The sequence below is a fragment of the Pan paniscus genome, chromosome 1, assembly GCF_029289425.2.
Source record: "Pan paniscus chromosome 1, NHGRI_mPanPan1-v2.0_pri, whole genome shotgun sequence".
Classification (NCBI taxonomy): Eukaryota; Metazoa; Chordata; class Mammalia; order Primates; family Hominidae; genus Pan; species Pan paniscus.
Genome location: NC_073249.2, coordinates 18,424,468 through 18,444,800, shown reverse-complemented (window position 1 = coordinate 18,444,800; position 20,333 = coordinate 18,424,468). Strand labels below are relative to the sequence as shown.

The following is a 20,333-nucleotide window of genomic DNA, read 5'->3' as shown; positions in this document are numbered from 1 at the left end:
TGTGCCTACCCTCCTCTTTCAACCCTTTTCTTCTTACTCTTAGAGGTTACCTTAGGATCGCTCTCAGGCCAACTGAACCAGAAGGAACGGGTAGGAGGTGGGTCACTGCAGGATACACAGAGAAACTACCATGATCCTTGACTCGTTCCAACCTCCCTTCCTGTTCCCAGCAGACCACACACAAGCTCATACACATGCATACATGTGCTCAAACACACACATGTGTAGAAGCACTTGCAAACACATGCATGCATACATACATGCACACACGTGCACACATGTGAGCAAACACATGCTTTCACACATGCAATGTATAAATAAACCACAAACAGTGCACATACCTGTCATGCCTGCCTGTATGCACGTGTATACACATGTGTGCGCACATGCATTTACACACACCCACACTCCACTCATGTCTCCTCACTGGCACGCAGGGATTACTGAGTCCACCTGCCTCCTATGTGAATGGCCAACAAATCAGTCTTAGGGGCTCCACTTATGGGCGAGGAGGGAGCAAGGTTAAGGAAAATTGGAGCTAGACCCTGAAACTGGATGGGAGAGAATAACAGAGAACTGGGCTACAAAACAGCAAACCCAAACCCCACGTTACCATTCTCCCTCCCCCACAAAAACAACTTTCTTGTGAAGAAGAAAAACTAATTCAGAGCACCGTAGAGTGTCTACTTGTGAGTCCTGTCCTGCCCTCTGCATCGCCTGCGGCTTTGATGGGTTGACCCTGAGTCTTTCAGCTGATGTCAATGGTTAGTGCTGGGTAGAATACTCAGCTTGTAACTTGGTGGACAAAGCCCAGGTGCCCTACCGTGGAACCCGTGTCTGATTTTCAAAGCTGTCTATGGGTAGCTTGGTCAGAGGGGAAAAAAGCAACAGGATCAACATTTACAAACAGGGCCTGGAGCTCCCATGTAGCTGACTCGCATCATTTCTGTCTTTTTCCTGGGCAACAGTTCTGGCAGCACAGTGAGTGGCTGGACGTGGTGATCGATGACCGCCTGCCCACCTTCAGGGACCGCTTGGTTTTCCTCCACTCTGCCGACCACAATGAGTTCTGGAGCGCCTTGCTGGAAAAAGCCTACGCCAAGTGAGTGACAGCTTCCCCAGCTCAGGCAGCCTCCCGACAGGAGTCTCTACACTAGTCTTTGTAGTGAGCATCTAAGGGCTGGGAAAAAATCAGGGCTCTGGGTTTGCAGGTGAGGCTCGGCAGGACCCAACCCTCTCAGGGCTCAAGCAGGGTTGGAGGTGGTTTTCCTGTCGTAGCCTAGATGTGCCCATCTTTGGGAGCAGTGGCTACATTCATGACCCTTTTTCTCCCTGGGCCATGAATCTGGCCTTTGGAAGAGCTGGGAAGGCAAGCGGAGGGGAATTCTGGCTGTGCCGACCGCACTTAGTGCTTCACACTTCCCTCAGACACTGGCATGGCTCAAACATCTGGGCTATTACGCACGTGGATATAGAGACATCAATTGTCCATCCTACGGGATGCTTCTTTTTTATTTTTAAAAAATCGTATATGACATATCGATAAATAATCGTATATGATAAAATGTATATGACATAAATTTTACCATTTTTAAGTGTGCAGTTGAGTGGCATTAAGTACATCCATGTTGTTGTGCAGCTATCACCACGATCTATCTCCAGCACTTTTTCATCTTGCAAAACTGAAATTCTGTCCCTATTAACAAATAACTTCCTATTCCTCCCTTCCCCCAGCCCCTGGCAACACCACTCTACTTTCTGTTTTTATGATTTATCTAGTCTAGGAACCTCATATAAGTGGAACCAAGAAATTCATTTTTAATCACCAGCCAAATGGCCTCAGTTTCCTCAGGCTCTCAATTTCCAGCCCACTAGCTCGTTAGTGAAAGGCCATAACAGCCTGAATTCGATCCACAGATGATGGCAGAGCTCCTGGGAGCCACTTTCAGGTTCAGCCTGGATCTTCAAGCCATAAGAATACTATCCCCAGAGACAGAAGCAAGGATGGTCTTGCTTCTACCTCCAAGTGGGACATAAAAGTGGCAAAATAGAGGGGAGGCATACTGTGGTTAAATTAATCCTGAAATCAGCAGGACAGAATTAAAGCCATCAAATAAGAACCAAAGATGCCCACGCTTGCCCTCTGTCCCACCCAGGTCTGTGCAAACACCATCAGTCCCACCAGACAGGCTTAAGGGGACAAAGGGCACTGTTTCCAAGTCCAGTGGGTGGGACCCAAGCCCACCTCTGCCCCTTGGTGAGTGCCCCCCACATCAGGATGCAAGCAAGGCAACAGAAACTGTGTGCCATCTAGTTTCTAAACATAAAAAAGATTTATTGGGGTCATTTAAAAAGGCCAAAAATGGTTGGCAGAACAGCTCACCAAAAAAAAAATGTATAGATGGTGTTATGGTTAGTTTTATGTGTCAACTTGATTGGGCCAAGGGATGCCCAGATAGCTGGTGAAGCATTATTTCTGGGTGTGTCTGTGAGAGTGTTTCTGGAGAAAATAGCTTTTGAATCAGTAGACTGAGTAAAGAGGATTGCTGCCACCAATGTGGACGAGAATTATTCAGTTTGTTAAAGATCCAAATAAAAGAAAATGACAAAGGAAGGGTGAATTCCCTTTCCCTACTTGAACTGGGACATCCATATTCCCCTGCTCTTGGACATTGGAGCTCCTCGTTCTCAAACCTTTGGACTCAAACTTGGACTTACATCATCAACCCCCCAATTCTCAGGCCTTTGGACTCAAACTGAATGATACCACCAGGTTTCCTGGTTCTCCAGTTTGCAAATGGCAGATTGTGAGATTTCTTGGCGTCCCTAACTATGAGAGCCAATTTCAAACATATGAAATAACCTCATTGAAGGGGTTGGAAAGAAAGGTGCTGACCTAAGTAACTTTGGAAATCAGTGGAGTCTGTAAGATTAAAGGCAAAAGAAACTGTACGTGAGTGCTATGCTCTAGTTGCTAAAATTGTTTCTTGAAGGAGTACAAATGAAAAATTGATCTAATTATACATGTATATTGAGTTGAACAATCGAGTGAACGGATGGTGGATGGCGGGAGCCGAGTTTCTCACTGTTGGATTGAGAGGTTACAGATAGGCAAGGGGAGGAGGCCAGAATGATCCATGCAGATTAGAGTTGGAGATTCCAGAATGAACTTAGATTTAGCTTAACAGAGATGGTTATGTAGAGATACATGGATCTGTACATGGGTTATCATACACATATATATTGATCTATACTTGGGTTATCATACACATATGTATTTCCTTGCTTTGTCAGTGAGAGGAACTAGAAGCAATGACAATCCTGTAGCAACAAGCACACCTATGTCTCAAGTCTTGGTTTCTAAGATCATTCTTCAATCAAAGGAACTAGGGCTTCTTGGAGATAAGGCTGATTCTAGGACTGGGGCATACACACATACATACATATATATACACATACATATAAACATACATACATAAAATGAGCCTAGATCATCTTATAGTGCCAGAAAATGAGAACACATGCAAGACACACACACACACACACACACACACACACACACACACACACAAATGAGGTTATGCCAAAAGGACACAAGAGCATACTGAAGGAGCTCCAAACAGCCAAAGCTAGAAGAATTCAACCAACGAAATAGACAAAGCAGTACTGGATTATGAACCCAAGTAGAAGCTGGGTGCAGTGGCTCACACCTGTAATCCCAGCACTTTGGGAGGCCGAAGTAGGTGGATCACCTGAGGTCAGGAGTTCGAGACCAGCCTGGCCAACATGATGAAACTCAGTCTCTACTAAAAATACACAAATTAGCCAGGCATGGTGGTGCATGCTTGTAATCCCAACTACTCGGGAGGCTAAGGCAGCAGAACCACTTGAACCCAGGAGGTGGAGGTTGCAGTAAGCCGAGATCATGCCACTGCACTCCAGCCTGGGCAACAGAGCAAGACTCCATCTCAAAAACAAAAACAAAACAAAACAAAAAAACACAAAATAAACCCAAGTAGAAAATAAATATCAATGGGTTCATACTAATTTGAATAAATGATTGTATAAATAAATGTGGAAGAAGGAACAAATATCCTGTGTAGAATAATTCCAAATAGATTATGTTTATATTCCATCCTTGAGGAGGTGGAGCGTAACTCCCTGATTTTTTCATGCGGCCTTTACATAATGATTCCTTCCAAAGAGTTCAGCATGGAAAGGGGAGAGAAGGAGCAACCTTCCAGTGGAGACACCTGACTAACACTACCTTAGCCAGGTGATCAAGGCCAGCATCAGCTGTGGTAAGGCATGTGGATGGCAGGTACTCTTGATATGATGAGATGAGAGGGGAGCTTTACCTCTCCGGTCTTCCTTCCACTAACCAATAGCCCCACTCTTTTTTTTATTATTATTTACTTTTTTTTAGAGACAGGGTCTTGCTCTCTCACCCAGACTAGAGTGCAGTGGCACCGTAATAGCTCACTGCAGCCTGCAACTCCTGGGCTCAAGTGATTCTCCTGCCTCAGCCTCCCGAAATGCTGGGATTACAGGCACCAACCACCACACCCAGCTATTTTTTTAATTTTTAAAAAATGTTTCATTTTTTATTTTTATGGATGCATAATAGTATACATATTGATGGGGCAAATTTGATATTCTGATTACAAGCGCACAATGTGCGATGATCAAATCAGGGTAATTGAGATACTTATCACCTCAAGCATTTATCATTTCTTTAATAGCCCTAGTCTTACCAGGAGAAAAAACATTAGACAAATTCTAATCCTGCAGTATGCCTGCCCAGGACTCCTCAAAACCGTCAAGGTCATCAAAAACAAGGACAGTCTTATAAACTGTCACAGCCACAAAAAGCCTAAGGATATGTGAGGACTCAGTGCAGTGTGGGGTCCTGGGTGGGATTCTGGAACAGAAAAAGGACATTAGGTAAAAACTAAAGAAGCCCAAATAAGCTATTGTATTAAGTCTGTTTTCACACTGCTGATAAAAACATACCCGAGACTGGGCAATTTACAAAAGAAAGACATTCAACTGGACTCACAGTTCCACGTGGCTGGGAAGGATTCACAATAATGGCAGAAGACAAGGAGGAGCAAGTCACATCTTACGTGGATGGTGGCAGGCAAAGAGGGCTTGGGCAGGGAAATTCCCATTTTTAAAACCATCAGATCTGATGAGACTCATTCACTATCACAAGAACAGTGCAGGAAAGACCCGCCTCCATAATTCAGTCACCTCCCACCAGATTCTAAAATTCTAAATTGAAAAGCTTATTTAAAAATCAAGCAGAGCACATATATGTAAAATGCATATGAATAAAAGAGATGACTATGACAAAAATGGTTAGGAGTATGTGAGACCAGAGAAGAAGGGAAAGGGCCTCTCTCTATCCACATAGCCAGGCCCCGTTCCATGGGAGGTTAGAGAGTGAGACACACGATTTGAACCTCACAGCAGTCCTAGAAGGGAGAGCACAACTCTCTCCCCCATTTTGCATATAAGAAAACGAAGGAACTAGCGACTTGGTCATTCAGATGGTAAGTCGTAGAACCAGGATTTGAACCTGCGGCCACTCAGGCACCAGAGCTGCTGCTCTATACCACCACACCACACTGCCTCCCTTGCAGGAAGGTCAGGATCTTTGGCTTCCTCGAAGCTCCAAACAAACCCTGATAACTTGCTTCCCGTCTTCCTTCCACACCACCCAGCCAGGGCAAGCCCTGGGAGATGCTTCAGGCTTAGTTAGAAAAGCTCTGAAAGCAGGGTGCCCCTGGTGGCCTCCCTAGGTCCTTGACTCTCTCCTCTCTCTCCTGCCACCCTTGCAGGCTAAATGGGAGCTATGAAGCTCTGAAGGGAGGCAGCGCCATCGAGGCCATGGAAGACTTCACCGGGGGTGTGGCAGAGACCTTCCAAACTAAAGAGGCCCCCGAGAACTTCTATGAGATTCTAGAGAAGGCTTTGAAGAGAGGCTCCCTGCTGGGCTGCTTCATTGATGTAAGTTGCTCATGGGCTCCCATTCCAGGCACTATGCTGGGGCTGCATAGTGCATTCCAGGCACTATGCTGGGGCTGTACCAGGTACCCCAGCCACACCCAAGGAGGGGCATAACTCTTGGGGGCAGTGTTTATTCCTGCTAATTAAAACACAAGTTTTGGGGGGAGGGGGGAGGGATAGCATTAGGAGATATACCTAGTGCTAAATGACGAGTTAATGGGTGCAGCACACCAACATGGCACAGGTATACATATGTAACAAACCTGCACATTGTGCACATGTACCCTAAAACTTAAAGTATAATAAATAAATAAATAAATAAATAAATAAATAAATAAAATAAAATAAAATAAAAATAAATAAATAAAACACAAGTTTTAACCAAGCATGGTGGTGTGTGTCTGGAGTCTGAGGCAGGAGGATCCCTTGAGCCCAGGAGTTTGAGGCCGCAGTGAACTATGATCGTGTCACTGCTCTCCAGGCTGGGTGGCAGAGCAAGACCCTGTCTCTAATAAATAAATAACAAATAAAACACAAGTTTTTATTTAATAGTCGTCAAATAACAAAGGTAAGATGTACTTGCTGTATCAGATGGAACAATCTTGAAGCCCATACAGGCGCATTTTTACCTCCCTCCCACCCGTTTCTCAGCTGCCTCTGTTCTCCAGCTCCACCCTGGGACTGGGATCACCTGGCCTGTATCCTTCCCAGCTCTCTATCTGCTTGTACAAACAGGCACACACTTCCACACACAAACATCAAGGTCAGTTGGTTTGATTTTACTGAAATGGGATCTTTCTATCTAGTTTTCTGAAATTTGTTTTTTTTTTTTCATTTCATGTACTATGAAAAAAATAGCAGATAGAAGTCTAATGATATTTTTTAAAATTTTCTCTATGCATACAAACACACACATTTATAATTTTATCTCATCTTTTTAAAACTTTTTGTTGTTTTTTATGGACTGCTATGATGCTATGTATTTTTTTTAATCAATTCTAGTTTTCTGTTTCCTCTTAGATTAGCCTTGGGGTCTGTTTTTTGCTAATGAATTAGCCAGTTCCTCTGCACTTTCAGGTTTGTGACGCAGAGCTGTGTGTCCTGTTGTTATATTCTTCTTTTCGTCTCTGGGATGTATGTGATTGTGTCTTCTCTCTCACGCTATACTACATGAAGGTGACAAGTTGTTCTGTTTGGGGACAAAATAGTGAACGGTTCTTTGGAGTCCACACTGGAAGCGAGCACCTCCTCATCCTGGGAAGAGACTGGAACTTGCTGCATGTCACTGCTAAACATCCTAGGGGAGCCCCGTGCATAGCCCACGCACATGGCCTGCACCTGGGGCAGCAGAAGGGGCTGGAGGTTGTGACCGGGCCGGGCATGTAGCTGGGTCTGATCCAGCAGGGGAGGCTTGACTTAGACGGTGGGTGTGACTCTGCTCTTTCCATGTTTTAGACCAGAAGTGCTGCAGAATCTGAGGCCCGGACGCCGTTTGGTCTTATTAAGGGTCATGCCTACAGTGTAACGGGAATTGACCAGGTAGGAGACTTGAACTCCAACTGCAGGGTATGGGGAGACATGTGACAATGCTAATCCCTTAGGCATTTATTCAGTGCATTGCAGTTTAAATGCCTGCCTTTCAGGCATTTCAGAGATTATGTCACCTAAAGAGGCAGGCTGGAATTCAAAACGGCAAGCCAGGAAAGAGAGAAACCATGTGATTCCACCGCAACACAAAACTCGTTTAGCAGCTGTAAGCGCCTGGTCTTTGTTTATTTTTAATTTCCTTTCTTTCCCAATTCTCCTTCAGTCCTGTGTTAGTCAGGATTCTTCAGAGAAATAGAATCACTAGGGAACCAAATATATATACATACAATTAAACACACACACACCTATCTATCTATCTATCTATCTATCTATCTATCTATCTATCTATCTATCTATCTACATCACACAGTTGACCCTTGAGCAACACAGGCTTGAACTTATATGGGGATTTTCTTCCATCTCTACCACCCCTGAGACAGCAAGACCAACTCCTCCTCCTCCTTCTCAGCCTACTCAACATGAAGATAATAAGGATGAAGACCTTTACAATGACCCAGTTCCACTTAATAAATAGTAAATGTATTTCCTCTTCCCTATGATTTTCTTGATAACATTTCTTTTCTCTGGCTTATTTATTGTAAGAATACAGTATATAATATAAATAATTATAAAACATGTTAATTGGTTCTTTATGTTATCGATAAGACTTCTGGTCAATGGTAGGCTATTCGGAGTTCAGCTTTAGGGAATACAAGATTTTTTGACAATGCAGGAGGGTTGGCACCCCAACCACCGACATTGTTCCAGGATCACCTGTAATACGATTTATTGTAAGGCATTGGCTCATGCAATTGTGAAGAGTAAGAAGTCCCACGATCTGCTGTCTGCAAACTGGAGGCCCAAGAAAGCCAGTGGTGTAGTTCTGGTCTGAGTCTGAAAGGAAGGCCTAGCCACCAGGAACACCAATGGTAAAAGTCCCAGTTTTAGGGCAGGAGAGACGGATGTCCCAGCTCAGGCACCCAGGAAGAGAGAGTGAATTCCCCCTTCCTCTGCCTTTTTGTTCTGGTCAGGTCTTCACAGATGAGATGAGGTCCACCTACACTGGGGAGGGCAATCTGTTTTACTCAATCAACTTAAATTTCATGTCACCCAGAAGCACCCTTGCAGACACAACCAGAATAACCTTAAAGCAAATATCTGGGCACCCCATGGCCCAGTCAAGTTGACACATAAAATTAATCACCACGAGTCCCATTCTTGTAGCTGTAGCCCAGGGTGGAACTGATCCTGGGGGACACCCAGACTCCACACAGCACCACCCTGACTTCAAGGGAGCTGTTGGTTAGGAGGAGAGATCCTTGAGGGGCACAAGGGGAAGAGAAAGAAAGAATTGAATGAAAGAGGAGGACAAGAAGCCAAAGGTATCACTCTGCCAGACTCAAGCTCAGCAAAGCCCAGCAGCCTGCCTTGCCCACTCCATGCCTCCCTGGACCAGTCTCAAGCCCAGTACTTAGAAGGTGCAGATGCACCTGGTCTTCTGTAGCCACCCACCTTTTGAGTGACATCCTCTGAATGCGTGGGGAGTAAAGAACACAGAAGGGAGACCCTGCCCTTCCTCCTCACTGGAGCCAAGGTGTGAGACGCCGTTGGACTCTTTGGGATTCTTTAGAATGTTAGCTATTTGTGTTGGTTCCTTTGTCCTCCTTCACCATCCATAGATGACTTGCAGATTGCTCACTCAAGCGGGCATGTGATGTTTCTAGGTTAGATCTTCTACGTATCCCACGTAACAACAGAAACCTCTCATCATCTTGGTTTGCTTGATTTTGCTTCCTCTCCCCCTACAAGGAACTCACCTGCCCTGAACCTTTCAAATTAAATGAGCCCCTTTAATGGTGAGCCACAAGCCACATCTTGGACTCTGAAGAGTTGATGTTACTTGAATTTTTACACATCCAAAATATAATTTATGCCAAATGCATGAGGATAAAACATTCTGACTGCTACAGTTTCTGGTTAGTCGATAACTAGAAGTCTTTTACTTTCACTCTCTCTCCTCCAAAACCCTTCTCAAATGCATTGGCCCTTGTCCCTGCTCCCAGGCAGAGCCTGAGGGCACACAGGCTCAAGGGTGATTGAGGTGAACAGCAGGAATCCTCACAGACACCTGAAATAAGGAGAATATTGGGTCTAGAAGACGTAAAAGCTGTTTTTGTTTATTGTTGTGTTTAAATTCCCAACATGTGCTTATTTTCTTATCATTCATCTGTGCATGGGATGCTAGGATGAAGAAAGTTCAGTAATAGTTCCATGAGCACCTTTGAGGACTACTCTTTACCATTCACTCTGCTAGATGCTGAAGATGCCTAAGACTTGGCTCCTGCCTCTAGGGAGATCCAAGTCTAGAGAGAAACCCATTTTTACATTCATATGGACTAATTTCTTGTTAATTGCAATTCTACTTTACTTCCCAGATGTGGCATAAGCATTTTGGTGCTTAATATAATATCATTGGCAATAGTAGCAATTATTCAATAGGAATTAGAAGGTTCCAAGGGCTGGTTAAGAACTGGCGAACTTCTACATACCTTCAGCAGCATTTTAGGCAAGAGACTTTCAACAGAACCAGTTCTGGGTGAAGCTGGTCCACCTGGAGCTCATAGATGAATGTGGCCAAACCTCCACCATATTTATCATTTCACACTTCCCTCATGCTTTTCCCTTCTAGGTAAGCTTCCGAGGCCAGAGAATCGAGCTCATCCGAATCCGGAACCCTTGGGGCCAGGTTGAGTGGAACGGGTCGTGGAGCGACAGGTCAGTCACCCTATCCTGCCTCTCTGGCTGGTTCCCGGGGCGTGTGGGGCCAGAGCTGGCTTGTGCAGACATGTGAAGGAGTGGCCTGTCTACTATCCTCCCGGGCTCTGACTCAGGATCCTGTCCCGATTCTGAGGTGCCCCTTCTTCCTCCCCTTTCAGCCCTCAGGCCCACCTTGCATCAAGTTTGATTCTCAAGAAAGACTTTTACAACAGCACTCTAACTTTCACGAATTGTATTTATGTCAATACATAAATGTGTTACCTCCCATGGTGATGTTTATAACCCAGTGATATGGTGAAAAGCTTTATCTGTAGTTGTGAGTAACTCCAGTAAGCAGTGTGCATATGCATAAGTGCATGTGTGTTTGTGTGTGTGTGTGTGTATTTGGAGTGTCGGAATCCCTGAAATATTACCTAGCATGTAACTATAGGATTCTCTCTGATGGTCACTGACCATGGCAGAGGCCCAATAGCCCAGCAGAGAAATAGAAGTGAGGCTGAGCATGGTGGCTCATGCCTATAATTCCAACACGTCAGCAAGCCGAGGTGGGAGGATCACTTGAGTATGAGAGATTGAGGCTGCAGGGAGCTATGATTGTGCCACTGCATTCCAGCCTGGGCAACAGAGCATGTTGACCCCATCTCTTTTTTTTTTTTTTTTTTAAAGGAAAGAAAATAGAGGACATGGAATTGAAATTTTATCTTTTACAGAGCTGTTAACCAGAGTTTTGGCCCCCAGTTATCAAGAAAGGTCTGCCTTTTCTGTGTGTGTCCCCACAACTCCTCCAGCTCTGGTCCCTTGGGAAGTGGCCCAGGTGACTAAGAACCAGGGATGTTTGTGTGGGTGCGTGGCAGGGCCTGCCTGAAGCTGTTGCTCGTCCTCTGCTTGTTGGGCTCCTGAAGCCCTTTCCTGCCACATCCATGGCCCCTGAGCTTCTGGGGAAATCTGAAGCTAGTCTAGAACTTGGTTAAAACTGAGCCAGTGTTTGTCTTCAGTCCAGACACAGCTACCAGGTCACCAGACATGGTGCAGCCGCTGCTGTATTAGCCAGACCCCAGCGTGAGGGCAGAGCACACAGGCCTGTGCTTTCCAGGCTGTCATTGTCCCCATGGAGGCTCTCGTCCCACCATCCTCTGCTCTGGCCTTGGCTGCCGCCTTCTGAGAACCAAGAAGCATTGGCAGAGTTGAGCTGAGATGGGTTGAGGAGGAAAGAGATTGGCCTCCCTCTCCTGGCAGAAATGGAAAGCACAGAGAACTACTGAAATCAAAATTAGTGAGACTGCGTCACGTTGTAAGACGTGCAGTGCCCCTCAACTTTGAGATCGTAGCCTATAAAGGGAAAATGGGCCATTGTCTCCCATTTTCTGGGACTCACAGAGGTAGAAATCAAGAAAGTGACTGAGAGCCAAGGCTGGAATAAAATTTGTCTTCCACTCATGCAGCCTCCATGGGTGATGGGAGGGGCAGGCGCCATCCCGACTCCCTGACTTCGCTGTGCTGCTGGTGACATGTGAGTAGGGTTGAAGGCACCGCATGGCCAGCCTGTCAGGCCAATTATCTGGGTGTGAGCCACTTAGGATAATGGCTCCAAAAGAAAATAATGGCTGCCAGTTCCACTCTTCCGACCCTGGCTCGAGCACCTGGAGACAGGTCCCGGCTGATCCTCCCCTTGGATCACCTGAGCACTCCCCTGAGGTTGAGTTGAGATCACAGGATGAGAGGGAGCTGCCACATTGGCTGTAGCACCGCAACAGTGGTGACCTACTTTGAACTATTTGGAGGCGGCTGTGGGAGTCACAGAAAATGCAATGAACTTGGAGTCACAAATCCTGAGTTTGGAGAGTGACAGGCAGCCATTCCTACCCCTACTCTTCCCTGAGAGTGTTTCCATGGGCCTACCTGAGCCCTCTTATCTGCAGGACGGGCACACCTAGCTCACAGAACCCCACCTGGCTTGCTAGCGAGATCACATACAAAAGGTGCCGGGTACAGACAACATCAAGCATGGGCAGGTGTAAGGCATTATCACCTTTCCAAGTGTCAGCTTGTCCATTAAGAAAGGGCCAAGTACTGCTCCAGGTCACATGGCAAGTTGGAGGCCAAGCACAAAAGTCAGCAGACTTGTGGCTTCCAGCCGGGCTCTTCTGCTACCCCACGGGCATGCAATGCCTTGTGACTATCCCAAGATAATCTTCCATGTCGGTGGTTCAGATCATCCTCAGGGGTATTTTATCCAACATCAACACTTGGAGATGTACTTTCTGACCAGCCCTCTTATTTGGGGGCCAGTGGCTCACCTGCCGCTACATCCCTGGGTGCATTTTTGGGACCCAGTGAGTAGTTACTAAGCAGGTCTTATTTCCTCCATAACCGCACACTGTGGGTTCCACATCAAGGCCATTGTTGCTCTTCATCATGACCTCTGCCTGAACACCAATTTTGTTTACTCCTAGTTCTCCGGAGTGGCGTTCTGTTGGTCCAGCTGAGCAGAAGCGTCTGTGTCACACTGCTCTGGATGATGGGGAATTCTGGTACCGTGCTTGTTCCTGTGTTAACTGCAGATACGAGCAAGTCCCATGGCCCTGGGGCATAAGGAGCACTGTGCTTCTCTCTCGCTTTCCTTTTTCTTTCTTTCTTTTTTTTTTTTTTTTTTGAGATGGAGTTTTGTTCTTATTGCCCAGGCTGGAGTGCAGTGGTGCGATCTCATCTCACTGCAACCTCTGCCTCCCAGGTTCAAGTGATACTCCTGCCTCAGCCTCCCAAATAGCTGAGAGTACAGGCATGCGCCACCACGCCTGACTCATTTTGTATCTTTAGTAGAGATGGGGTTTCACCGTGTTGGCCAGGCTAGTCTCGAACCCCTGACCTCAGAGAAACCACCCACCTCGGCCTCCCAAAGTGCTGGAATTACAGGTATGAGCCACCACACCCAGCCTTCTCTCTCCATTTTTGGCAAATCAAATTCATCTGTCTCAGACTCCTCATATACACCCAGATTAGAGGGAAATTTAATCTCCCTCCTGTCTTGGTGGGGGCTCACCCCAGCTCTCGGTTTGTTGAAGAGTCTTCAGGGGGTTCCTGCAATCCAATAGAGGAAGAGCCTCTGGTCTCTAGCCTGACACACCTCCTTGGCACTCTTTGTCATCGAGGTTTACACAGTGAATTTGAAGACAGGCAGCCCTACTGCTCACAGGGTCTATTCCCTCCACACCCATCTTGGTGAGAGGTACCTTTGAAGGCAGCTGCCCTGAGAGCATCTGAAGATATCGACCTACGTAGGAAGTAAACATTTCTACTCTGGACTTTCCCTTGGCCTGAATCTCTTTGTTTAATTGAACATTTGTATTGGGCCTTCATCTCTAGAATCTTTTTCAGTCTTATTTCTTCCTGTTTGGGTTCTAGAAGTTGGCCCTTCTAACCCTGCGAGACCAAATTTCTGGTTTCTGGCTCTATTCCCTTTCATGTGCTCCAACCAATCAAGTCTTGCCTGAGCTCATCTCTTTCTTGTAACAGCTTTTAAAATACAACGGCAGGGCGTGGTGGCTCACGCCTGTAATCCCAGCACTTTGGGAGGCCAAGGCGGGTGGATCACGAGGTCAGGAGATTGAAACCATCCTGGCTAACACAGTGAAACCCCACCCCTGCTAAAAATACAAAAAATTAGCCAGGGGTGGTGGTGAGTGCCTATAGTCCCAGCTACTTGGGAGGCTGAGGCAGGAGAATGGCGTGAACCCAGGAGGTGGAGCTTGCAGTGAGCCGAGATTGCGCCACTGCACTCTAGCCTGGACAACAGAGTGAGACTCCATCTCAAAAAAAAAAAAAAATGCTACAACCCAAAACCATGACTATTCCAGCCTTTTTCATTCTTTTCCCATAGAACACAGCCTCAGTAGTGATTTGTTCTGCCTTCTGTATTTTTATAGTTGTCTTAGTCTATTTGGGTGGCTATAAAAAAATACCATAGACTGAGTGGCTTACAAAGAACAGGAATTTATTTCTCACAGTTCTAGATACCAGGAAGTCCAAGAAGATGACACAGGCAGTACCTATGTCTGTGGAGGGCCCTGTTTCTGATTTATAGATGGATCCTTCTCACTCTGTCCTCACATGGTAGAAAGAGGGCAAGGCAGCTCTCTGGGGCCTCTTTTATAATGGCACTAACCCCATCCATGAGGGCTCCACCCTCACAACCTAGTCACCTCCCAAAGGCCCCACCTCCTGACACTACTACTTCAAGGGTTAGGATTCAACATATGAATTTAGGGGAGACCACAAGCATTCAGTCCATGAAAACATGCAACAGATTTACCCAATGTTTTGCCACTGCATAACATAGATAACCATTTTCCAGCTCCAACAGTTCCATGTTCCCTCTTGCTCAACTGCTAACATATTTTAGAATTTCGTTGTGGCAGTTCTGTAATTCAAGGCACCAATGACTCAAGGTAACACTAGCTGCAGTAGTGAATAGACCCCAAATATATAAAGGCTCAAACACAGTAAAGTTTTTTCCTCACTCATTATGACAGTCCAGGGAGGATGTTCATATTCTGTGGGTGTCTCTGTTCATACAGTGATTCAGGAACCCAAACGCCTTCTATTGTGTGGCTCTGCCATCTTCTAGGGTCATGTCATCATCTGCACATAGCCAGCAGAAGAGAAGAATAAAATAAAACATTGAAAAAGACACTCTCACTTTCTAAAAATCTTGACTCAGAAGTAAATGCGTCACGGCTCACATTCTACTCCCAAATGGAAGGAGTGGGGTGCAGTCTTGGTCCTGTGCTGATGACTGCCAGCCATCTCTGCCTCGGGAACCATGAGGGTTTAGGTTCCCCAGATTTGTGGAACACATGCAGGGTGCTTGAGAGATTCCCAAGCTGTCAAATTAGAAATTACAGAAAAACTTTGAATTTTGAAGTACAGGGGACTTTGAGTTAGGGGGTTACAAGAGAGGAGCAAAAACTGCAGGAAGAAAGCTGAGTTCTGGAATTAGTACCATCACAGTAATTGCTGCATATGAGCAGGAGGTAGAAACCAGAGTTTGAGAGGCTACCTGAGGTCAGGCTAGTGGAAGGAAGGTCTGGTGCAGACGGTGGGAGAAGCCGGGCAGAGGAAACTCGGAAATTCACAGCAGGAGGCTCCACAAAGAAGAGCGTCCGTGTGAGTGATCCATTGCCCTGCCCCTCTTGAAGGAGCAGCCCCGACACCTGGGCTGAGCCTGCCCAAGGTGATGGGTGGTGTTAAATCATGCACTCTGTGCGTGGAGCCCTTCCTCCTGGAATCCTGACTCTGAAGCCCTGTGTAGCCTCTTTCCATTCTTCACCGGCTCTAGGATGTACCTCCTGCAACTCTCTTCTCTCCCCTTACGTATGAATTCCCCCCTTCTTCTGAATCATTCCCCTTAGCACTCCAACACTACCATTTCTCCTACCTGCAAAGAAAAAAAAGCCTCTCTTGACCCACTCAAGTGACCAACCCAGCTCTCTCCTGTCCTCTACAGCAAGCCCGCCAGTTCCTCTTCTCCCTTACTCTCTCGACTCCACTCAGCTATGAGTGTGCCCCACCACCCCACTCACCCTGATCTTGCCAGGGACGCCACCGACTCTCACTTTGCTCGATCGGATTATCTTGATCCATCAGGAGTCCTTGACGTACTGGACTGCGGGGGACCACGCGCCCTGGTGGTCCTCCTCCTACCTGAGCTCCTTCTCAACATCCTGTCCTGGCCCCCTCTCATCTCCCTAACCTGTTAGCACTGAGGTGTTCCAGGACCCCATCCATGGTCCCCCTCCTGGCTGTCTATTCCCACTCTTTAGGCGTCTCGTCTGGTCTCTTGACTTTAAAAACTATCTTTACACTAATTCTCAGGTTTCTATCTTCAGCTCCTTTCCCCAGGATTCCAGAGTCACATATTCAATGGCCTACTTAACATCTCTCCTTGAATGTATAATAGACATCTCAGATTCACGTGCCCAAATCTGACCTCCTGAGCTTCTCTCTCAAACTGCCCCACCACAGCCTTCCCCATCTCCATCCTTCCAGTCACTCAAATCAAACATCCTGATTCCTTTCATTCGCTCCTTCCCCACATCCAGTCCATTAGCAAATCCTATAAAATTTACCTTTGGAATGTGTCTCAAATCTGGCCACTGTTCATCACCTCCCATACCATCAGCCTGGACCAAGCCACCCTTGTCTCTCACTTGGACACCGGCACTAACTTCCTAGCTGCCTCTCTGCTTCCACCTGTGTCCCCAAAGTCTGTTCTCAACACAGCAGCCATGGAGCATGTGACTCCTCTGTTTACTGCCTTCCAAAGGCTCTCCATCTTCTCAGAGTCAAAGCCAAAATCCCTATACCTATTTGACGTACTATGATCTCTTGATCTTATTCCTTACAGACACCTCGTGCCTTCCTGGTGTTCTGTGAGCACCTCAAGCACCTCTCTGCCTCGGGGCCTTGCTGTCCATCTGCCTAGACCCCCAGAGAGCTGCCCTGCCCAGGACCTGGTAGTTCAGGTCTCCACTCAGAATGTGCCCCATCAGTAAGGCCTTCCCTTACCTCCCTGTTTAAAATAGCATCTCACCCCTACACTCCCATCCTTCAGCCCAATTTGGTTTTTCTCTGTAGCACTTAACATCTACAATCAATCTATATTTTTACCCTGGTTTTTACCTTTTTAACCTTTATGTTACTTTTTTAAAATTTTCCATCTCCCCACACTTTGCAGTCCCCCCACTCCTTGCGGACAGGAACGAGATGATTTAATGAATAAGTGAATGATTTAATGAATGAGTGAATGGATGATGCCCTCACCATCGCCCTCCTGCGCATCGTGTCTCTCCACTTTGCTGCAGGATGGCATTTAAGGACTTCAAGGCCCACTTTGATAAAGTGGAGATCTGCAACCTCACTCCCGATGCCCTGGAGGAAGACGCGATCCACAAATGGGAGGTGACGGTCCATCAGGGAAGCTGGGTTCGCGGCTCCACGGCTGGGGGCTGCCGCAATTTCCTGGGTAGGTAGGCTGCCTGTCACTCTCTCTGCCACTCCCAAGTGTCCCTTCCAACCCAGGACACCAAAGGATAAGGGCCGGGTCCTCAGAGAAAGCCTGAAACATATAGTAAGATTTCAAAAGTGACTGGGAAAAAAAGGCTGCAAAGATTTAGTTGGATAAGAATTGTTTGGGGAAACCTCCTTTGTTTTACCACTTAGGTTATTTTCCATTACAAGGAATGGAAAGCATGACTCATGCCAGTTTAGCAATAGAAAGGATTTGTTATCTCACATAATTGAAGAGCTCAGAGGAAAAGTAGGGTGGGCTTCAGGCACAGTTCTATCAGGGCCCTGGTTCCATTTGCTTGTAATTCACTGTTCTGCCCTCTTTTCTGTGTTGACGTATTTCTTTGTCTGGCTTTCTTTATAATCACAGGAGGGGTGGCAGCAGTATCCAGGGCTTCCTGAGCCCTCATTCACACGAACAGCAAGAGCTCCTGGGGGTATCAAAAAAAAGCCCTCAACTTCCCTCTAATTGGAAATTCCTTGAACTAATATTGTCCAGTGAATGCTATGCATTGATTGGCTTTGTCCAATCCTCGGTGGCAAAAAGGACTGGCACAGACCAATCAGAATTCATGCTGGAGCAGTGCTCGAGGTCAATCCTACTCAAACGGCCCACCATCAAGTAGATGCCAGGGGGACAACCAGAAGTCCACTGCACTCTCCTTTGAAATACTAAGTGGAAAAAAAAAACTGATAGAACAAGCTTTAGCAGACTAGACCCAGAAGAATGTCCTTAAGAAACTGCATAGGAAATGGTTGAAGAGAAGGTGGAAATGAAAGAGAGGATACTTTGCATTCCCGTTGGGGATTATCAAAAGTAGGGTAGGAGGACTTATTGAACCGGGAGAGAAGGTATTACTTTCTCATGTTTGGTAGGATATATAATGAGGGCAGATAGGTGTATGTGCGTGTGTGTGTGTATGTGTGTGTGTGTGTGTGTGTGTGGTCTTTGTGGGTTGTTTTTTAAAAGGGGAAAATAATCTACCTCTCCCAAATGACAGATACCTTTTGGACCAATCCACAAATAAAATTGTCTCTGACTGAGAAAGATGAGGGGCAGGAGGAGTGTAGTTTCCTTGTAGCCCTGATGCAGAAAGATAGAAGGAAACTCAAGAGATTTGGTGCCAATGTGCTGACAATCGGCTATGCCATTTATGAGGTAGGTGGGAACCACACTGCGTTTCAGAGTTCTCCATCTGAGTTCTAAATTCGCGGCTCCTCCTCGGTCTCACACCTGAGACTCAACCAAGAGTCCATGAATTGTGTCCGAAAAGCCGAGAGGAACTTCCCTAGGAAACCCCTCCCTTTCTTGCCCATTGCAGTGCCCTGACAAAGACGAACACCTGAACAAAGACTTCTTCAGATACCACGCTTCTCGGGCCAGAAGCAAGACGTTCATCAACCTGAGAGAAGTCTCTGACCGGTTCAAGCTGCCCCCTGGGGAGTACATCCTGATTCCCAGCACTTTTGAGCCCCACCAGGAAGCTGATTTCTGTCTGAGAATCTTTTCAGAGAAAAAAGCCATTACCCGGTGAGTCAGAGGAACAACTTCCAGAATCCCACTTCTTTTAGTGGTTTATTCACACAGAAGTCACCTGGGAACTGCTGGAGCCAAGACTCCATTCTTCCCTTTCCCATGTGTACCTGAGAAACAAGGCAGGATGGTTTCTTTCTTTTCTTTTATTTATTATTAATTTTTTTTTTTGAAATGAAGTTTCACTCTTGTTGCCCAGGCTGGAGTGCAATGGCGCCATCTCAGCTCACTGCAACCTCCACCTCCCAGGTTCAAGCAATTCTCCTGGCTCATCCTCCCGAGTAGCAAGGATTACAGGCACCCACCACCACACCCGGCTAATTTTTTTTGTATTTTTAGTAGAGACGGGGTTTCACCATGTTAGCCAGGCTGGTCTCGAACTCCTGACCTTAGGTGATCCACCCGCCTCAGCCTCCCAAAGTGCTGGGATTACAGGAGTTAGCCACCACGCCAGGCTGCAGGACACTTTCTTAGCTTATCTGCAAGGCAAGGCACATATCCCTTCTAGCTCTGCTCCTCCCTCCCTCAAGCAAACCATTGAAAAGTTGCTGTTTTCTACTGGTCCCAGAGTCATGCTCACAAGACATTCTTGGGTGGAGACCTTCATTTTTCAGACCCTATTACCAAGAAACTTCTTGGATAAGAGCCACATGCAGGGATGCTAGACATTTCTGGGCATGATGAAGGGGGTGTCTATTGCAAATTTCAAGAATGACATGTTCTTTCAGCTCCAATTTAAATAAATGTTGGCAAATCTGCCTCTCATTTTACATACCCAATATTCCACCACATTTTCCTCACAGTGTCTTAGCGAAATTACTTTATATCAGTTACTTCTATGGAAAATGTTTCCCATTACTGCCCATTCACCATTGGTTGCTCTGTGGCACAGGGGGAAAAATGGTTCAAGATAGAGGAATCCATTTCTTTTCCCGATGACAATATTCTAAAGATTAAGGAGAACGCTAAAATCTGCTAATTCTGTATTTAAGCTAGATAAGTCTCCAACAAAAGATCAATCTGCACAGAGTTAACAAGAGAGACAGCTGTGAATACATGACTCACTCTAGTTTCATCTTTCATTTAGTGAGAGAGAATTAGATTGGTGGCATGCATTGAAAAGACTCTCAATTATGAAGTCTAGTGGGGTTTCCCAAGCTGATTACAAAAGGCATGGTTCTTTCTCTTGGCTAAATAGATGCAGAAAAGTCTTTAATTTTTAAACACTCTACCGGAGAATTTTTCTCCAGCCTTCTCCCAGATACTAGTACAAGATGGGGATGAATATCCTAGTATCTGTTCACACAAAAGTACCCTGTATGAGATCCATGCAGACTGACATCTCTTATGGGTGGCA

General features: G+C 46.2%; 1 protein-coding gene across 1 annotated transcript in view; it reads left to right on the top strand.

Moving 5' to 3' along the window:
• CAPN9 (calpain 9) overlaps positions 1–20,333 on the top strand; it is a 48,325-nt gene that overhangs the window by 14,632 nt on the left and 13,360 nt on the right. The window contains exons 4-11 of the mRNA XM_057300385.2: positions 969–1,102; positions 5,844–6,012; positions 7,468–7,551; positions 10,289–10,374; positions 12,831–12,908; positions 17,238–17,398; positions 18,444–18,601; positions 18,765–18,973. Coding sequence (XP_057156368.2) covers positions 969–1,102; positions 5,844–6,012; positions 7,468–7,551; positions 10,289–10,374; positions 12,831–12,908; positions 17,238–17,398; positions 18,444–18,601; positions 18,765–18,973 — 1,079 coding nt within the window. The remainder of the gene's footprint in view (positions 1–968; positions 1,103–5,843; positions 6,013–7,467; positions 7,552–10,288; positions 10,375–12,830; positions 12,909–17,237; positions 17,399–18,443; positions 18,602–18,764; positions 18,974–20,333) is intronic.